General features: G+C 45.6%; 1 protein-coding gene across 1 annotated transcript; it reads left to right on the forward strand.

Moving 5' to 3' along the window:
* Positions 1-3,599: 3,599 nt before the first annotated feature.
* Positions 3,600-20,371, forward strand: BAG3 (BAG cochaperone 3). Its single transcript, XM_069020147.1, has 4 exons — positions 3,600-3,790; positions 15,049-15,405; positions 17,077-17,457; positions 19,059-20,371. Exons 1-4 carry the CDS (start codon positions 3,620-3,622, stop codon positions 19,830-19,832), a joined length of 1,683 nt encoding a protein of 560 aa, XP_068876248.1. The 5' UTR covers positions 3,600-3,619; the 3' UTR covers positions 19,833-20,371.
* Positions 20,372-21,385: the final 1,014 nt, after the last annotated feature.

Here is a 21,385-nt window from a genome sequence, read left to right on the forward strand (position 1 = left end):
CATAGGAAATATATTTATCTGTCAAATGACTTGCCTGCTACTGTGACTCCAATAAGCAGATGGCATGATCAAGCTCTAAGAGCCAAACAATGTCTGTACCATGCAGCAGTCAGAGTGAGATCAGAGCATTTGTGGATGGCTTCATCCACCTACTTCTGCTCTCTACTTCACCATCAGTCACACTAAATCATGTACCAAACACTGGAAGCCGAGTCTGAAGTGGTCTGTAGCATAAGTGGCAGATTAGTACAAGATTATCAATCACTTTGCATCTTTAACTTTCTTAAAGGCAGGGCCCAATTGTAGCAGGGGCCCAACAAACAACTCCATGATTCTGAACAAACCATGAAGCCAAACATCTGTACAGCTCTGGTTATAGCCATTGCTAAGTGAGACCTTTGTGCTTTCAGCTGAAATGGTTCATACACCTGGAGCAGGATATTCAAAATACCATCACTGAAGACCTGGGTTATTCAGTGATACTCTGGGTGAAACACCAAGTGGGATAAATCATGCTGGCCAAATTCATCATGTCTCTTGAATCTGAAGATTGAGAAAGTCCGTGTTTGTTGCATTTATTAACAGAGTGTTCATATGATTCAATCTTAAGTGCATCCAGCAGAGAACTTGGACTGGAGCCTTCTTCGGAACACAGCACTCGACACGTGCCAGACACGTCACTTACCCAGGTCCAGCAGTGCCAGCTCTCTGCAATAACTGATCCAGAACAAACACTTGAACTCCCAGTCCTGGTTAACAGAGCCTTTTCTTTCAGGTGACCTGTGAAAGTGCTGCAGGTACTCAGGAGGTAGAAAGCCAATTTAGATCTTACTGCAAGACGTGTTGTTTCCTGACCCACCAGAGATACCTGCTTGATTAATGCAGTGAATAACAATTCCATTACAACAGTGCTGCACTGTACAACCTGAGCTAGAGCTGCTGAGCAGCTGGGAGGGAGCTCTCTGCAGCCCATGTTCCAGAAAAGGAAACATGGAAAGCCCTGTAGAGCATATCAACTCTGGTAACTCCAATTACACCATTTCTAGTTGTAGTGGAACGCCCTGGAGCAAGTGTTTAGTTTGGTACTCCTGGGTGTGTGAAGCTCTGTGCAGATAGGAACCTGGACAAGTCAGGAGTGCTGTGTTTGCACTTACATGAAGAACACAAAAAGTAGCAAATGCTTCTTGAGTGTTTTCCCTTCTGAAATAGAACATATAGATCTTGAGCCTGGAGTCTCATCTGATATTAGCCAGACACTACAGAGACTCACTTATCTTAATAACAGATTTTCCTGAAGCCAAGATTTTTGCTTGGCAGTATTCCCCACATGAACATTTTCATAAATCATTCTGATGTGAAGGATGGCTAATGGCAATATGAACTAGAAGCCACATTGTCTCAGGGTCACAGCTATGGCCCAGCGACACCCCAGCACCAGAGAACAAACAGTGAATCCCTGTACAGATATCCTGTGTAACCTGCCTCACTGGCAGTGCTTTCACCTGCACAGGAAACCAGGCTAAATCCTACCTGTCAAGAAAGACAATTTAATTAACAGAAAAAACATGATGTCTTGCCAACTAAATTCAATCACTAAAAGGCTTTTCCTCGTCAGCCCAGACTGTTCTCTCTCCAGCTGGATGTTTGTCGACCCTGAAGCAGCTCAAGTGAATCCTGAATCACTCGCCCATGATAATTTCTCTGAAATGCAGTCCCCTCTGTTTCTTAGCAGGGTATCCCCTCACAAAAATGTCTAACTGAAGTTAGATATCCCTTTGATATTCCCTTTCATTAATTTTTCACCTACTTGCTGACCTTATTCATTAGCTCTGCTGAGTATATGGTTGGCTGCCAGCTGCGGCAAAATAAAAGACCCCCCATTCTTCATGCCTCTGTTTACATTCTCTCAGCTACAAACCCCATTTGTATCACTTCCTCAATTTACAAGAGCAATTTTCCTGCAGGACCTTTTTAACATCTGTGTCCCCTGTGTCTGAATCAGCTGCTTTTGTTGATTTGGAAGAGACTTTGGCATATGCTACAGGGAACATATGGTCTAAGTGTGCCTTTCTGTTGCAAAACTGAGAGTGAAATTCCTCTGCAGATTGGAAGCAGAATAAATTGCTGATATTATGCCTTTTGAAGCTACTGCTGACATTGGTGAGGCTGAGCAGAGGTTTTATGCCCCTGAGAGAGCATGAGAGGCAGCAGAGGTAGGAAACGTTCAGGGAGAGGCACCACAGTCCAGGATTGATGTGAGATGAGCAAGTTATGGGATTTGTTGCTTAGAAAATAGGTGAGTCAGAAAAGGTGATGACAATACAGACATCTTCAAGTAAATGCGCTGGGAAAAATTATTCTTTATAATACTTAGGAGTCAAAGGCATACTACAAGCGAGGACAGGAAAATGGTTGTGTGATGGAGCAGTGTGGTTCTGAGAGCAAGGGACATGCAGGATGGAAGAGCTGCAGGAATGAAGGAGCAAGTGTCAGCGATTATTTTGTTTTGTCAGTGTGATAAACAAAACCCCCTGTCAAAAGATGAATGACTATCAGTGTCAAGCAGTATCAGGAGATCTTTGATCCTGCCGCGAGCAGGAGGAGATCTTGGCTGTGCTCAGGGGTTTGAAGAGGCAGAGGTCTTTTTGAAATAAGAGATTCTTCAGTAATAAGCACCTATTTCCGAGGGATTCATACTTTGAATTCCTCAAAGCATATAGCTTTGCAGAAGGTAACTTCTGCATTTGAGGGACACTGTGCATTCACTCTTCTACTTAGAGTAACTATCAACAGGCATCTGTGGCTGCTCCTGTGACTGTCAGATGACTACAAGTGGTGTAATTGTGAAGCACAGTTACCTCAAACCAAACCCACTGAGTGCATGACATACTGATAGAGCACCCATGAGAAAGCCACTGCTTTAAACCTCACAGACACACTCTTAGCCTTCAGGTGTATTTCTAAGTGAAACAGAGGACTGAGACACGCATTTGCAAGGTGCTCAGAAAGTTCAAGCCAGCTGAATCTGAAGAACAACGCCTGCCCACACCCTTACTTGAGAAGCATTATTTTTGTTGCTTATCAACTATAACCTCGAATTATCAGTCACGGGGCAGGGAGTTTTGGGGAGCTTTGAGCTTTCTCTCCCTACACCGGGCAGTAAGTCGGAGTTGCCTAGCGCCAGTGCCGGAGGGCTGCGGGCTCCCCAAGGCCGGGCTCGGGGGTGCAGCAGGGACCGGCCGGAGCGGGAGGGCAGCTCCGGCTGGTACACTGCCCCGCGGGGCCCGTGGCAAGCAGCCCTGCCCTCCCTGCACAGAGAGCCGGCCGCGCCGTCCCGGGGACGCCTGCGGCTCCCGGGGCGTTCCCAGCGAGCCCTGCCCGGTACCCCGGGGGTCTGCCCAGCCGCGCTGGACACAGCCAGAAGTTTCCAGCCGGCGGCTCCTCCGCCGTTCCCCGCCCTTCTCCTCCTCCTCCTCCGCGTCCCGCCCCTCGTCCCTCCCCCGCCGCCGCCGTTTCCAGACAGTTCCAGCCCCGCGCCCCCGCCCCCCGGCCCCCGGCGGATAAAGCGGCCGGCGCGGCCCCCCCCAGCACTGCCCCGGCTCGGCGCGCCCGGCCCGCCATGAGCGCCGCCGCGCAGACCCCGCCGCCGCCGCAGATGGAGGGCAGCGCCGAGCCGCTGCCCCCCGGCTGGGAGATCAAGATCGACCCGCAGACCGGCTGGCCCTTCTTCGTGGATCACAACAGCCGCACCACGACCTGGAGCGACCCGCGCCTGCGGGCAGCGCCGCAGGTAGGGCGGGCGGGGCTGCCCGGGCAGAGTGTCCCGGCGGGGCGAGGGGGGTCGGGGGGCCGCGCTCCCCCCGCGCGTGGCGATGCAGTGAGGGCAGGAGCTGCCTTTTGTCTCTGACGCACTGCAGTCCCTTTTTTGTGCATTAAATCATTTGATACCTCGGCCCTGTAATGTTTATTTAAAGTTGGTTAAGTCCGCCCGGCCTGCCAGGGGAGAAGCGAACCTGATGTATTTTTCAGCTGTGAATTGCCCAAACGGTGAATGCCTTTATAAAAGGAGAGATCCGGCACGGACTCCGACTTTTTTATTCTTTTCCCTGGTCCCAGACTCTCCCGGCAGCTGCCGCTCTGGTTTTGTGCCGCACGCTCAGGGAAAAGCCGCATCTCAGTCCAAATATGTCCATGGAAGGAGAGGCGCGGAGGGGAGAGCGGCCGGGGTTTTGCCGGGGCCCCGAGGAATGACCCTTTCGTGTCAGGTTCTCCGGGTTTTGGGGAATATAGCCCGCTCCTTGGGGGAATTCATCCCTCTGACCCAACAGCGCGGCGGCTGAGGGCAGAAAGTGCTGGAAACTTGAGCGAAGTAGGAATTGCTTGGTGGGAAAGCCATTCCCCGGGGTCTCGGTGCGCTTCTCTGCGCGGAGCATCGCGTAACGCCGGGCACGCCGGGCTGCCCGGCTCCCCCGCGCTCCCGGGGTGTCCCTCCCGGCAAGGGGCTCGGGCACGTCCCGGGCACGGAGCTCCGCGGGGCTGGACCGGAGCCCGGGGCCGGTGGCTGCCGGGGAGGGGCCGCGCCGGAGAGCGGCGGCTGCTGCGGGGCGGCCCCGAGGGGCGGCGGGGACGGGGCTGCGGGGCGGCCCCGAGGAGCGGCGGGGACGGGGCTGCGGGAGCCCCGAGGAGCCGGGGGACGGGGCTGCGGGGCGGGGACGGGGCTGCGGGGCGGCCCCGAGGGGCGGCGGGGACGGGGCCGCGGGAGCCCCGAGGAGCCGGGGGACGGGGCTGCGGGGCAGCCCCGAGGAGCCGGGGGACGGGGCTGCGGGAGCCCCGAGGAGCCGGGGGACGGGGCTGCGGGAGCCCCGAGGAGCCGGGGGACGGGGCTGCGCAGCAGCGGGGAAGGGGATTGCTGTTGGATGCAGGATGCGGCGGCACCAGACCCGTTGGAAGTTTTTCTCCCCTTGCCTTACGTACAACGTGAGGAGCGAAGTGCTCAAGAAGTGTTAATTATTTTAAGAACTTACCATTTCTTAAAATAGTAATTGCCCGATTTGCGAGCGCAGACCGTGAGTGAAAGCTCGCTGTGAGAGCAGCTGGCCTTGAAAAGGAAGGGACGTACTTCTCTATCACAAATTAACCCCCTTTGCAGCTCTTTAAGTGCTAGTTCATTTGATCTATAAATAATTTCTAGTAATAATACACAGGAGTCTTAGAAAAGTGTAATTTGATAATAGGAATATTGAGACTAGCATAGGAAAAAGTGTTTTATCTCCTTTTTTGAGGCACCTGCTAACACTGGCAGTTATGGTAGTAAAAATAAGAAATAGTGTGATTTTTATAACCATCGAATGTACTTGAGAATAAAAGTGTGCTGTTTACTCAAAGGCTTTTGTTCCAGGAATACCAGTTGAGATTTAGCCTATTTAACAGAACAGTCAGATTCAAGCTGCTTTCAATAATTGTGTGACAAGAGTTGGAAGTTCTCTGATGGATCAGCCCTCTGCTTGAGTGGGTGCCTGAAACAAAACAAATTTTCACCCCTATCCCGTGTGAAATCTGTGGTAATGCAAAGTGCCTCTGCCTCTTCTGCCAGTTCGCAAGGGCTGTCACAGGTACAAAAAGGTGCATCTGCTTTTGAACAGCTCTTGTGGGATGCATTCTTTTCCAAACAGGAAAATCTGTTACTCCTCGCTGTAAGCAGGAATGTGGGCTTTGGGTTTGTTCACTGAGAGACAGAGAAATGCCCCCAGAGATGGAGTGTTGATTTTTGGGAGTTCCAATCTAAAAAAATCCTCTAGTTTATGAGGATAGAAGTGGTGTGTAACTGCTCTCACAGAGCCATTTGTCAGAGCCTTGAGTTAAGTGTGGCCACTGGAATTCATGGACAGCTGCTGAAATCATTAGGTTGAGTACCAGTGTATTTCACAAGGACAGGTACTAGTTAGCAAAAAAAGTCTTAGAATCAGGCCCAAGGAAAATATGTATTTTCCTAAATAATATCTTCTTGGCTAGGTAATGCCAAGGAAGGTAAATTACTCACTGACATTGAATTTCAAATCCAGCAAGGATTTTTGAAGACACCAGACTTCTGTTAATAGCTGAACAGGTAGGAAGGACATGACCACAGATGAAAGCAGAAAAAGAGACTTGATGGGGAAAGTTTTCTGATTTCCTTCATTCCCAGCCTAGCTCAAATGAGAACTTGGGGTTTTTAGAAGTGATCTGAGAATCATAAAAGCTGACTGCATGTGTTGGACTTCATGCTTCTTTTCAAGGATGATTATACAAAGATCAAACTTGTGCTGACTCTGTCATTGTGTCGCTTTCACTGAAATCTGACAGTGAAATTAGTGATCTTTTTACTACCTTTAAGGTGGTCTTGCACTATATCCACCAATATTCTCTGTGAATGTTTGTTCCCTTTCTGAAGAGATTAGGCAATGAACTGAGGCATTACACTGTAAGTGGACAATGACTGGAGCACAGATCTAGGGCTAACCGAGCTTTTCTAGCTAAGTAATAATAGAGCTGTGACAGTGTCATAATAAAGTCCTGTTGTTCCCAAGTGCTTGATCTTGCTCTTCTCACTTACCCTGGGCTTAACATCAGTGTAGCCATGCTGACTGCAGTAATCTGTGCCAGATACATAATCAGGTAAAAGTTGAAGTGGCTCTTCTGAAACTTTAACCCATGACAAAGCCATTTTAAAGCAACAAAACCAGACCCTGAGTTTGCATTTAACTCTGTGTTTTAGATGCATTTGTGAATTCAGATGGCTCTGTTATTTCCTCATTCAGTCTGACTTTTTTTTTTACCCACATGAAGGACGGGTGTTCTTCCTCTGCATGTTTGTTTCTGTTACATGTGAGAAATCACTGCAGCATAAGGATGGATTAGGGAGTGCTTCATGACAAAGAGGAAAAAAAAATCTCTTGTTGTTCCAGTGAGAAATTAGGGATGACTTTGCAAATGACAGAAAAATATTTATTAATGAAGCTTTTTGGTAGACTAATGATTTTCTTTGAAGGATCAGTAAGACATTTAAAGAGTAAGGCACAAGCAATACAGTGAAGATGTACATACATACTTTTAATAAAAAATGTGTTTACTAGCAGTGCCACTTCTTTTTTTTTATTTTGATAGAATTACTCATTTCCTATGCTTACTTATTGTAGTTATTTTCTGTGTTAACTTAGGGCATCACAGTTCTGCATACTTCCTGCAGAATTGTCTTACGGCATTAAATTGTTAACTTGGTGTTCCCTGAAGTGTTGATAAAAATAGATTGCATTTAAAGAAGAAAACAAAGAAGCCTTGTATAGGTATTTATCGATGCCCCTTCTATGTGTTGTTGCCACATGCAGTAAACCTCCTGGGAAATAATGCAGCTAAAAATAAACCAAAGGAATTGACTGTGCTGAGCTTCACTAACAGATATTGAAGTGATCAATAGCTCACTGGTGCCTTGGGTTTGAGATAAAAGCTGCAGCAGCCAGGCAGGAGTCAGGGAGCAGTCATAAATGTGATCTATGATAAGTGTTGGCTGCAGCAATGACTGCACAGGCCTGAACAAAGGAAGAAGCAGCCATCTCACCCTCCTGATGCTTCATTGGGGAACAACTAACTACACCTAAGTTTTCATCCTCTCCCTTCATGACTGTTGCATCTCTTTCCTCTCTGCTTCCCCGAATAAGTCTTAAGTCACTCAATTCGCATCTCTTTAGCAGTGGACTTATTTTTGAGCACTGACTTCTCATGGTCAAGTTGACTGAAAAATCCTTGGTAGACCAAATTAGAAGTTGCATTGAGAGGTCAGAACAGCCTCTCTGAAGCTGCACCTCTCGCAGTGGTTCCCCTCAGGGGAAGGGAATCTGAGGTCAACGTAGTAACAATTAAGGTCTCTTTCACCTGCAGTGTTTTTACATTCCTAACGTGATGTGCATTCTGTCAGGCTAATAAATTAGTTACTGGATTAAACAGGTACTGCACAGAAAAGACATAATAGATAGGAGTGGTAAAATTATCTGTAGGGGATTTTTGGAGGGTTGTGTTCTGGCTTTGTCCAGATTCCCTGCAGCTGCTTTGTGTAGTTATTTAAAGCCCCCCCCCCGACAGAACATGGTGAGCAGGGAATTAACTTAGAGACATATCAATTAACCTGAAAACAAGGGGTGGATCTAATCAGAAATAAGAGACAGGAACATGAAGAAATGATACTGGAGATAATGCAAGAGGAAAAGCAGAGAAGGTGTTGCAGGGTTCTGTGTAACTCCTGGCACTGTGTGGCCCGTGTCTAAAGGACAAAGGAAGAATACTTGTGCCAAGTGGCAGCATTCTTACCTAGGAGCTGTAATTTTAACACTTGTGTGCACAGGCAGAACTTTTCCATGACTACGTAGCAAAAATAGAATTGTTCCCACTGGAGCCATGATAAGGCAGGTAACAATCCAATATGCTTTGGGCTGTACAGACAGTATCACTCTCTAGGTAAGAAGTGGCTCGTTCACACAGATCACATTACTTAATTACAGGCAAAAAGAAAAATGCTGTGTCTTAAGCATGTTGCAGAAGCTGTTGGTTTGATTATTTTTATTTTTCCTTCTTTTACAGACAGGAAAATCAGGCATGGGGTGGGAAAGAGACTTGTCTGACATCACCCAGTAGGCCAGGTAGCACGAAAGTGTGGGTTTTTTATGGCTGATGGAAAATCCTTATAATTAATAAATGGGGTGCAATGTAGCAAGTGCTTTTATAGTGTTGGAAAATTGCTCTTTGAGGAGGTGAAGTCAGAAAGCTGCTGTGTACAAAATGAAATTTTAGATGAAAATGTGGAGCCTGACTATAAACTGTGAAATTCACAGCCCACTCTTCAACCATTATCTGCTTAGTCTCCTTTGTTTATGAGGCATTGTTTTGCTAATTCTTGAGGCTTGTGCTTTCTGATGTATTTCAGATTCCTGGGCCATAACTAATAGGAAAGCAACAAGTTGACCACCTGCTTCTTAGGTAATGAGACAGTGAACAGAAATAACTGAATAAAGTGTCATTCTCATCGCCCTTGACAAGGATATTTTTGTTAGCGCTCTAAAGGGCTTTTCTCTAACTCCAGCCACTAAAGCTGGCAGGGTGGGTGGTGATCCCAGCTCTCCCAAGAGCACTCTGCTCCTCAAAGGGAGAAGTCATTGTTTCTTTCTCAAACGTGTTCAGTTTGGCCCATTGGGTGCTTTCAGTGCCAACTTCCACTCATGGGCACACAGGGCAGGTGTTGTCATGTCTGCCAAGGCATTTTAGCTGAAGAAAGAATCCTCCTAGTGATTAAAAGAGGACAGGTTTTGTTCCTGGAACAAGATGGATCTGCAAGATAACAAATACATCTGCTCCAGTAAGGCTCTCTGTTGTGAAAAGCTTAGGATTAGTTTTCTCCTTCAGTTTTTAATAGTGTTTATTTATTTCTAATGGCATCGGTTAGAGCAAATGTTAATGTAATGCTTGTATAATACAACTTGGTAATTACAAGAGAGAACAAAAGGCCTGTTTGCCTACACCTGTGTATGCTGGGAAATAAAACTCAGCATTCAGCAAGTAGAACATCAAAAGCAGCTTGGCCTGTAATTGGGTTGCATGATGCGACTGACACGAAGCTCTACTGAGACAGCTCATGCAACTAAGCTTATTCATGGTTTCCTTCAGTCATTAGCTAATGATATCTTGCTCAAATGCCTATGCAGTCAGTCTATATATTTAAGCATAAATTGTGAGTAAAAGGGTGAGAATGCAAGTGTCTGCAGCAGCTGAGGCAGGGCTGTAAGAAGTTTGGAGTCAGCACTGAGAGCAAATCACTGGGTACCTTCCAACTTGTGTAGTTCTCTGGGAAGTGCTAGTAAAACCCAGCTCATGCTGATGTTGTGCTGTTAATATGTTCAAACACACAGCACTGGTGAGGAACTTCTTAGAAATACTTGGGATATGGTGGTTTCTGTTGGTAGCAAAGGTAGTGTAGTACTTTTTTAGTTAATGCAACAGAGAAGGAAAAAAGGTCTGGCTGAAAGTAAAGTCCAAGTGGTTGTGGAATCTAGTTCTAATGGTTAAAGGTTTGCCTTTCTATGACAAAAATGGGGGGTTTTTCTAATAGAGTGGTTACTTCATTCTTAGATTTGAATATTGGGTACTACTGGCTTTTTTCGTTACTCATGGCAATTTCTGATAAAATACAGGTTTGAGCAAGTGTGCGAAGAAAACTTGATTATTATATGCCACTCATTTGAGTTATGTTGCTTTATTTGATTGTGAAAGAACAGAATCATGCTATTCCCTTCTTCCTAAATATATAGGATCTGGGCTTAAAATTAAGGAAGCTGTGTTCTCAAGTAAGATTTTGTCAGGTACTGGTATTTTCTCAATCATTTGAGCAACAAGAATAATTGTTTGCATGGTAGTCTATAGCAGCAGCTTACAAGTTTGGGATGACACTGAAGGCAGTGGACCATCTATTTGCATACAGAGAAGTTGTTTAATCTCTTGGCAATGTGGGTAAATTTTGTTTTCCTCTTGCTAGATAATATTTACAAAATGGGTACCATTTAAATACTTGCACTGCTGCTCTTCAGGAGCTACAGGGGTGCTACATGTGGGAGTAATGTGCTTTAGAGAACTGGATTGACTGCAGTGCAAATAACATCAGTACAGGTTAAGAACAATGCAAGACTGCAATGGCAGAAAGGGAGGCTCTTAGACTTTTCTTCAGAACATTTTAGTATTTGAGGAATGACAAATGTATTATGTAAGGAGTCTCAAAAGGGAGATTCTGAATTTGATACAACTATTCAAGTCATTTAACATGAATACAGAGTATTTTGACAAATGTAATTTGAAGGGTAGAGCTGTCTGGAAAACTCCAATGGCAATTTGCCAGCATCAGCAGTGACTGAATTTGCAGGTTTCTGTGTTTGAGTCTGGAATAACACTTGAGCATACTTGGGGTGCACTAGGAGTTATCCATTATCCACTCCAGATAGTACAGCTGTACTGAGAATCCTGGTGCAAGGTTGTGCTTTTTCTCTTGCTGTTGCTTTTTTCATTCTGCTGGCTCGTGGCCTCAGAACTCACTTAAAACGTGAGCAAGTTGGAGGATTTTAGTGCCAGTCCTGACAGTGCCCTTCCCATGGGAAGCCAGCAGTAGGATTTTGGGGGTATGAAGTGTTTTTTCCAGTTGCACAACTCGTGCTGGCTGCACCTTTATTTATCCTGGTGATGGCCTCACAACAGAAACGCTCGTCCTCGTCCTGAGAGGTGCGAGTGCTGTCACTGCTCCTGAGCAGATCTCCAGGCACAGCTCCACTGTCCCTCCTGCAGCTGGGCCAAAACTCTCATTTGCCTGGATGTCATGACTTACCTCAGCACCTCCTGAAGTGCTGGATTGGATTTGTGTTCCTGTGGGTATTTCAGGCTACCTGAAACGTAGGCTGGAGCTGTTGTGAAAATTTCTGAGCTGCTCAAGGGAGTTTTGCATTTTTGTGCTTCCTCCTTTTGAGGGATTCTATCTCTTAAAGGTAAATTAGGTGTGTGATCACAGCTGGGGTTGCTGATAGCCAGTCCTTCTACTTGATGAAAATTAGTTGATACTCTGTTGCATGTACATACTTTCAATTTTAAAGAACTTCGTGTTTCCTTAGATGAGGGCAGGAGAAGTTTGCTACAATTTGTTTTAATGCAGAAACCCGAGTTGGGTTCCTGGTTTTTTTTGTACTTAAACCAGGAAGGATGATGGACTAAGACTTGTCATTCATTTGTTGGCCATTTCTCTGTGCAAATTTGTGTTAAATGTGATCTCTGGGCTTTTTCCAGGTAACAGGTTTGTTAATGTAACAAGCAAGAACTGTATGTGATAGAAGGCAAAACCAAAAAATGGCTACTTTTTGTTGTGCTGGCTGTGCTGTGGAATTAAAGCATTAGGAGCGAATCCATGAATTTCTTTTCCATAGTGTTACAATGAGAGCTTTCCAGAGCTTGATTCCATTCCTCCCCCTTGCCAAAGTGTTCCCAGGCACACCTGAGATTCTCCTGAAGTCTTCCAGAACCTGTTTGTCCGGGCTGGGAACAGGCTCCCATGCACAAAACAGAACTGCTTTGGCCAGAAGTCTGGAGACAGGGACATTGGGATCTGCACACACTCACTGTTGTGTCAGATTCTCACTAAATACAGACCCAAACCACTGGCAGCATCTCCCTGAACCCAGGGCTGCCATAGTCTTTGGCTGTGGTGTCTTTCCCCAGCAATGGGAGTTTCAGAATACCTGGATTGTCCATGTTTGTGATTGTAGGGCAGTGGGAAGAAAAGAAACAGGAAAGAATGTTAAAGATGTGTCGAAACAAACTGGCTAATGTAAGCAACTGCAGGTAGAGTTAAGGATTAATTAAGTGTTGAAGGGAACAATGTAGATCAGGAAGTGCAGTTGTGATGAGAGCACCTTTCCTAAACCTGATTTGTGCCTCGGAGCCACTGATGGTGGGGAAAAACAAGGACGCTGCATTTGTTGTTTTACCGAGGGCTGTTCCAGTATGACTGTGTGGTTGAGGCCTCTGTGGTTAGACCTGACTACAGGGGAAAAAAAAGCCTGCAACAAAGGGCCAGCTTGAAATACTAACTTTGCACAGGAGTAGCACAGGTTTTCTGAAGCTGTAAGAATATGCGAGAAATCATGGGAGTATAGTTCATGCTGTGGCACTTGATGAGGGGCCAGTGTTTCTATTTAAAAAACAAAGGCAACAAAAAACCCCAAGGTATTGATAGCAGTTTTACTTCATTTGCAAACTGGATCATTTGGAAAAGCAGTCCAACCTGATTTTTGCTTTGTGTTTGGGCTGCTTCTTTCCTATTTCTTACCAGGGCTTAAGTTGCAGTGGCAGATTTCTCAGATTGCTAAGAAGGTTCAAAACAAGGGCAACCTCACGGCTCTGAACATGAAGACAAGGGAGGGGAAGCCCGTGACTGGACTCTTTGGGGAGGGGGGGTACATGGAGGGTGGGGGGAGAGGGACACTGTCCCTATTGAATGATTTATCATTGTGGATTACTCCAGAAAACTGGAGGTCTTATCCCCAAATGGAGCTGTCAAAGACAACGCAGACCCCAAAACAACTACTCCCTTAGGGCAGTTCTGTACACGCAGGTGGAGCAGAGCAGGTTTGGCTGACGACCTTCTCATGCCAGGGCATCTGTAGGTGCTGCTGGCCCATCCAGCTCCTAAACCCATCCCAGCGCCGACCATTCCCACAAAGCTGCTGGAAGTGAGAGAATCTCCTTTTTATAGCGGTGGGAGCCGTGGCTGTAGGTGGGGTGGCCGCTCAGGTTACTGCAGCAGGGACACTGTGCCGAGCAGCTGGCGCTCGCAGAATGCCCGGAGTCAGCGCAGCACCAAGGTGCTGCTTCCCGCCAGGGAATCATCGGCTCCCCTCCCAGCCCGGCTCTGGCACACGCTTGGCTCCGGCACAGCCTCGCATTGTTGTCAGCTGAGCACACCTCAGATTTATTTTCCGGCAAATGCGGTTTGCTGACGTAACGGCGCGTCCCTCCGGATCCCGGGAGAGCTGTGGGGCCGGGGTTATGCTGGTGGAAGGTGAAAGAGCGAGAGCTTGTTGGTGTGTGGGGTTCTGAAAGCCCCCGGACAGTCTGCATGGAGCAGAGGAATGTGGTTTCCTGGTAGGGTGAATTTGAAATGACTCATTTGTGGATCCCGGTGCAGACGTTTGCATGAGGTCATCCTTGTTCTGCAGCTGGGAAAGCCAAGACTTCAGATTGCTTCTCTCTGCGAACTTTCTAGGCTTGGCTCTCCTCTATGCCTCTTCCAGAATTCTTCCTCTATGGAGGGTTTTTTTTTAATGAGTAAAAGGAAATGGAACAGTGGGGCTTAGACTTTGAATTTGTTCCTTTCTGTGTTTTTTGTTTTCATTCGCTTACATAAATAACAGCCTCTATTCTCTGCAGTTTCACTGCTAAGAGGTATTCTCAGATATCACTTTTTAAGGTGATACTATCATATAGGAAGAACTCTGATAATCTGGTTGGTAAAACAGTAAATTCCTAATGAATTAGTATGTTAATGTGTACAGGAGCAACATGAAATATTTTTGCAGCTTAAACACCCCTTTAAAAATAGGGTTTCCAACACTTGCACCATATGTCCCCTTATTAAATTCTCCTCTTACTGAATAATGACATTACCCTCTGAATGACAGAGGTGCTTGTTATATGATCTGACTTAGAGATACATCTGGAACTTGGCCCTCGCAGAGTCTCAAAATAGAATGACCGATGCAGGAAGAACTTACTAGAGGACTTGTGAGGGCTCTTAGTGCAAACCACTTCCACCCTTGCCAGAGCTTTGACATTGCCCAGTGAGTGTACTCAGACAACACAGGGATTTTTAAATCTTGCTTTTCAGTGTTTTCCTCTTTGTTAAGCTATCCTGTCTTCCCCTTTCCTCTCTCTCAATGTTTACTGAACCAGAGCCTCCTTAGCAAGAAGTGAATACATTTTTAGTGTGCAGTGTTAGTATCTCTTCAAATAGCCAGTGGGAAGAATGATACCAACAAAACTTGTGCTTCTGTTGGGATTTGTCTTCCTTGCAAGTGTCTTTTTAGATGTAGCACAGATGTGCTCTGAGCAGTGCTGAGGAAATGCTTCTGGTCCCATGGGCACTTGTTTGAGTTGGATGAGCTCCCTCTGAAGAGAGGGTGAGTGGGCTGGTGGCTAAGTGCTAGTGATGCATGATAAATAAGAAGTCCAGCTGGAATTAGGCAGGTATTTCAAAGCACAAGTGAGTGCTTATGAGAAGTGGGGGTGAAAGCCCCACACATTAGCAGATTTTTTAGCTTCCTCCCCTTGCCTGCAGTGTTGGCACCTGCTGTTGGCTGCCCTGCACAGGCCTGAGAGGGTCTGAGCTCCTCACACACAGCTAATGCTGCTTTTGGGACAGACCTCTACAGCAGCTTTCTCTTACCATGTTTATTGAGCTACCAACAAGTGCTCTGTGCTGTTTTTCACTTCCAGGAAGGCCAGTCCTCAGCAAATGGCCCATCCCGTGACAGCCCCAAGCAGCCGGTGGCCCGAGAAGGACACACGGGATACCCCAAGCTCCGGGCGGGCTATATCCCCATTCCCGTCATCCACGAGGGCATCGACGGCCGGCAGCAGCACCCCTGCTTCTCCGCCCCGCAGCCAGGGCTGCAGAGGTACAAGACAGAGGCCGTGCCCACCCCGGGGCAGGCTCAGCCCCCCCTCAGGGGGGCCTATGGTGGCCCCGAGTCCCCGGCGAGGGGGCCGGCGGAGGCCGCGGCGGCCGATAAACAATGTGGACAGACACCGGCAGCTGCGGCGGCCCCGGCGCCGGCCACGCATGGGCCCGAGGTGAGCGTCAGCGGGGCTGGGCTCTGCTTGCAGTGGTCTTTGCAGCATTTATGGCCTGAATGTCACACGGGGAGCTTAGTCCTCAGAAAGCCCAACTCGCCACGGGATTGCGCTTTCCCAACATTTCCCAGAGTATTGAAAGTGCACAGTCATGGCAGCATAAATATGTATGGGTTTTTTCTAGCATCAGCCACTTCTGTTCTGGAATGGTTCTGCGGAGATAAATGCAGAGCTGAGCAGGCCCTGTGGCAGGGGAGGGTTGTTTGGTTTGTACAGGTTCCCCCACAAGTGGAGGATGCACACTAGCCTCTTGTGTTCTGCACCATGAGTCAAACTGGGTGAACAAAGTGGGAGGGACAAGTGTCCAGTCAGCTGACAACCCAGGCCACTTCAGAAGTTCTTTGCTTCCTAATTTAATATTTCAGCTGTATAAAATGTATTTACATATATACGGATTTAAAAGTGAAATGTAAAGAATTTTTGTCCTTCAGTGACACGTGAAAATATTTTCAGACTATGAACTTCTTTGGAAAAAAAGTCACCCTGCTTGTTTTGTGTTTCAGAAGGTAGGATTTTTGACCTGCTCTCTGTAGAGATTTAGCAAATTGGTATTCTTGTAATATATGGAAATAGAAGCCTCATTTTTATTCAAGATGAGCAGGAAATTCAGCCTTCACCAAGCTGAAAACATATCAGGTCTGTAATTCAACAGTGGTGGCATCTTCTCTGAAACCCATTTGGAGTTTGAAGAATGTAATTAAAATCCTGTTGGCAGGTTTCTCATCTCTGTTGACTAACCATGCCTGTCCATGCACTACCTGGACAAGAGGCTCAGCTTTTCCCTCTCCCAGCTCTGTACAGCATTGCCTTGTCTGCAGAGTGGCTTTAGTTATGTGTCTTCTGTGCTGCTTAGAGATAACCAGGGGGGACCTCAGAGCTTGCTCAGGCAGTCAGTGTGAGTGCCAAGTGACCAGAGCCTGTGTTGGTGACCCTACACTGCATGTCAGCAGTGCCACCAGTAGTGCCACTGATAGCTGCTCTAATGCAAACCAGCATTTATTTATTCAAGGTTGCTGTTCCTTGAGCAGTTTATCAGCAGCAAAAGAGGGGTCTTGTTCCCCTTCTCTCCTGCTTTGCCTGCCTTCTGCTCTCCCAGTTCCATTCTGGCCTTTCACAGGAGAGGGGGCAAAGGGGAATTAGCCATATCTGCATTACCAAATTAATGACATGCTCTAAAAAAAACCTAACAAAACATAAAAAATCTGTTAGTGTGGCCAGATCAGAAGTAAGTGTTATGTGCTCTTAGGGGTTTGGGTTTGTCTCCAGCACGTAATTTGTTTGCTTAGCTTAAGTTTACCTCAAATTTAACAGGTTTAGACAGGAACAGCCATGCAAAAGCAGCAAACATTCTGACTGAGCATCCACTCCCTGCTCATTTCAGGGCTGGGAATGCTGTAGCTCAGGTTCCTACTTGTTATAATGATGCTCTCACAACTTCTGTGGTTTGTCTAGAGAGGCTCTTGGCCAAAAAACCAGGGAAATGGAGTCCTTGCATGTGGGAAACACGAGCTCAGTTTCTATGATGACTGCCTCCTTTTTTTTGTAGAAATAAAAAGTACTGTGAGCATGAAATGGTTAAAATTTAATAATGGAGTTTTGTTTTCATGGCAGCCTCAACCTCCTGGAGCATCTGACTCTCCAACAGTTTCCCCTCAGACCTCTGGCAGACCCAACGCAGGGAGCCATCCGCTTCCTCGCGGTTATATTCCAATCCCTGTGATCCATGAAAATATGCCACGCCAGCCAGCACAAGCCTACCACCAGGCACAAAAGACCCACTACCCTGCCCAGCAGAGCGAGTTCCAAGCCCACCAGCCGGTGTTCCACAAAATCCAGCCAGAGGAGAGGGAGCCCAAGGCGGCACGAGCGCAGTCTCCGTTCAGAGTGGCTCAGAGAGGCTCCTCCAGTCGGGAGAGTTCCCCAGCCAGAGTGAGCACCCAGATGCAGCCCCCAGCTCCCATCAGAGTGCAGACAGTAGTAGACAGACCCCAGGTATGTAGAATGGGGAAATGAATCACTGGCCAGGGACCTGAGCGTGGCTAGAGCTGAAAAATGAGCTTGTACTAACATACATGAAAGCACATATAGCAATCTCCACTGCTAGACTTAAACAGACTGGGAGATCCTGAGATAAGCAGCAAGTTGCCTTTCCATCTGTCAGGACTGTGGTGGATCACTGAAATATGATTTAACACATGATTTAATCTTGTCTTGTCAGAGTATAATTTGGTGTAATTACACTGAGGTCACTGATGTTGCATTATGTTTATGAGAAAAAAGCCAGGTCTGTGGGATTTGTGACATCTATGTAAATACACTTCACTGATGTCTCAGAACCATTTAGGGGATAGCATCAGATGCACAAAGTAATTTTTGCTATGAAGAAAGAGGATAAGCAAAATCTAGGGCTTCTTATTCTTGTGACTTGAAGCATGCTCCTGATCATAGAACCTGCTGCTCATTGAACATTTTTTCCATGTTAAAGTTCTTACTAAAACTCCAATTAAAAGGCTGCTGGGAATTAGACAACTGTGAGTGTGTGGAAGGGGTTATGTACAGAAACAAGCCTTGATTTCCTCTCTGGAGATGCTTCACATTAAAAATGACAGTAGCAGAATTAGGTTAATATTTTTGAAAACCCAGGCTAGGACAAATCAAGGAAGACTCAAGATTTAATGGCATATTCTAGGTCAGTGCTGATTTATTTTTGTGGGTGAGAGTTTGCACTTGCTAATCAAATTCTATGTTTAACAGGTAAAGCAGTAACAGATTTTTAGTGCAGGCCATTTACTTACTTGGTTTAAATAAAATACAGATATTTTACTCCAGCCATTTAAATCCATGAGAGCTGGATTTAGTATCTTTCAAAATCACTGTTTCTGTGCCCAAAGTAAGTAAACAGGGTGTCAGGAGGAGGAAAATGCAAATAACACAAATTTCAGTTTTCTGCTAAGATTTCAAAATGAATCTCATTTTTAAGAGCTTTGATTTGATGGCTTAAAACTGGAGTAATCCCAAGGATGGTCTCTAATCGCTACAGTGTAATAAGATTGACACAGTAACCTCTGCATGTAAATAGGCTAAAGATTAAAAATAAGCACTAACAAAAAAAGGAATGTCCTGAAAACAGGAATAGGATGAGAATAGCTGAAAATGTGATTAAAACTCAGCAAAGTAGTTGGCTCATCAAGAAAGATGAGCCCTTAATTAGTGACACAGGGGATGAAATTTTGACTGTGCTGCAGTCAGCTGCAAGGAATCTCACTGACTTCAGTTAGGTGAAGGCTTTGCTCAAAGGTCCTGTCTTTTAGAACTGCTCATGGGGCTGATTTTGCTGAGCATGGGCAGGGTTTGGTGGGTTGAAATTCAATGCTTGTGAGAGTTGATTGGTGAAAATAATAATGGCTGTTCAGCAGAGTGTTATTTTTCAGTTGAAAACAGCTAAAATTCAGTGATGCTCAGGAAAGATTAATCATCTCGTGTATGTGAAATTGCACTGCTAGGAGTACAGAAAATTAGATGTTAGATTACTTGTTCTTTAGAAGGAAATAAGGAGCGTTGTGTCTCAACACAAAACTTGCCTTGCTCACCAGGTTTCTCAGCAACAAGTCCCAGCTCAGGAGCCACCAAGACCAGCCCCTCCTCCTGAAATCAAGCCTGACAACAAGGCAGCCCCACCGCCTGAAACAGAGGCACCCTCCACATTTATCCCAATTCAGGTCACTCACCAAGAACCAGATCCTAAACTACCACCCCAGAAGCCTCCAGCCATGGCAGAGAAAGCTGATAAAAAGGCTCCTTCCCCAGCTAAGGCTGCGCCCCCACAGGAAAAGCCTCCTCCCGAAGAAGTGGCACCACCAAAGACAATGGAAACGGGAGAACCTCAAAAGCATCCGGGTGTTTTGAAAGTGGAAGCGATTCTGGAGAAAGTACAAATGCTCGAGCAGGCAGTCAACTCCTTTGAAGGCAAGAAAACTGACAAAAAGTACTTGATGATTGAAGAGTATTTGACCAAAGAGTTGCTAGCCCTAGACTCAGTGGACCCTGAGGGTCGTGCGGATGTGCGCCAGGCCAGGAGAGATGGTGTAAGGAAGGTCCAGACCATTTTGGAAAAACTTGAACAGAAAGCAGAAGATGTCCCAGAACCAGTTCAAGTTGATGGACTTCAGCCAAATTTGCCAGAGCCTAAGCCACCACAGGAGATCATGGAGATTGAACCTGTGGTAGTCAAGAGCAAGGGAGATCCCAGTAATAAAAATGCTAAAGAGGAAACTGAAATGGAAAGACATCAGCCTGAAACTAAGGAAGAAGTGTTTACCAATCTTGCCACCACGACAAACACACCCAATAACCCAACTGAACCGTAGCCATGTGCTGAAATTAAAATCTCTCAGACTTTATAACTTAAAGTGTGTTTAAGTGAATTTTAAGTTGCATGCATTTCCAGAGCTCTTTTCAACTGGTTTTAATCAACATAGCAGCTTGGGACACAGTAAACACTTTGTGGGGAAAGGAGGGAGCTAGAAACAAAGTGATGATGCATTTATCCTTTATTCTTACACTATGTAAAAGACATGTTTCAAAAATAAACCCTGTACATTAATTGCTTTTAGATCAGCTGAATGGAAAAAGAAAATGACTTCAGGGTTAATATTGATGCGTGTTGTTTAAGGTGTATTCTTTTGCAGGTGATTTTTGTAAAATCAGTGGCCTGCATTGTCAGAATACCAGTCCTCCTACAAGTATAGCCACTCTTAACAGTAATGTTTTTACTTTTAATGTTCACAGTTGGGCACTTTAAGTAATGATGGATAGAAAGTGTGTAAGAAACTGTAGGGATATTTATATGTGTGCAGGACTTCAATGCTATATTTTAAGAGGGAAATAAAATAATATGGAAGCCTAATTTAGTCTTGTGATTTTATAAGCTGGAAATGTAAAGGCAATAATTGGTTTTACTCTTCTGCACGCAGAGGTTTGTTGGTGCAGCATTATAGTTGAAGTCTGACAGCTCATCAAGACCTTTCTCCATTCATGTCCTCCCTTCTGATGTTGTTGCTGTGTCACATCTATGGATTGAGAAAGGAATTTGGCTGAGCATTTCTGCTCCCTCACCCTGGGAGTCACCATTTAACAGAGATGTTTATAACATTGAGATCTGTGTCTACTGTGGTTGTTTTACAGAAGTTAACAGATCCTAACTTCTACTGCAAAGACATTATTCTTTTATTAACAACTAACTGGATTTTGTATGCAGAAGTACACTTTCTTGTATTTAGAAATAATTTTGTATTTATAGATTCAATAGGATTCCTTTCACTTTGTGAAGCAATACTTTGTTCTAGGTGATTAGCAATTTGCACTTAAGCAAGGGAGATAAACCATTTTTCAGCTACATCCCTGTGAAATGAAGGCAGCAGGGTCTGTGCAGAAGGAGTGCAAGGGAGGAAGGGGTCCTAACTAAAATCCAGAAGTTACACTTGACTTGTTAATTTTACAAATGCAAATCTTCTTTTACCTGATAGCATGTTTGCAGCATGCAAATTTATGAATATGAAAATAGATCTGATCAAGGCAGTTGATCACTTACTGAACTACACTTAGAATCAGGACAGTGGGTTGGAAATTGGGTTTAAACCCATCTGAAAATCTCTTCTTTTTAAGAGGCAGGTTGAGAGTGGTCATTGAGAACTGTCACTCTTTATTTTAAAGTAACAATATAGCATGTAAATTTTACTGCAATGTGTGCAGCATTTGGATGGTGAAGTGTCTGCTTAGTTGTAGGTAGAAGGCTGATGCTTCTTTTAGTTTCATTTTCATAGTCAACAGCACCATGTAAGAATACACAATGTCTTGTAAGCTTTTGGCTCCTCCAGCTTTGGGAGCAGCATTTGAGGCTTCTAGAAGAGGTGTGAAAGTT

The sequence above is a fragment of the Aphelocoma coerulescens genome, chromosome 6, assembly GCF_041296385.1.
Source record: "Aphelocoma coerulescens isolate FSJ_1873_10779 chromosome 6, UR_Acoe_1.0, whole genome shotgun sequence".
Classification (NCBI taxonomy): Eukaryota; Metazoa; Chordata; class Aves; order Passeriformes; family Corvidae; genus Aphelocoma; species Aphelocoma coerulescens.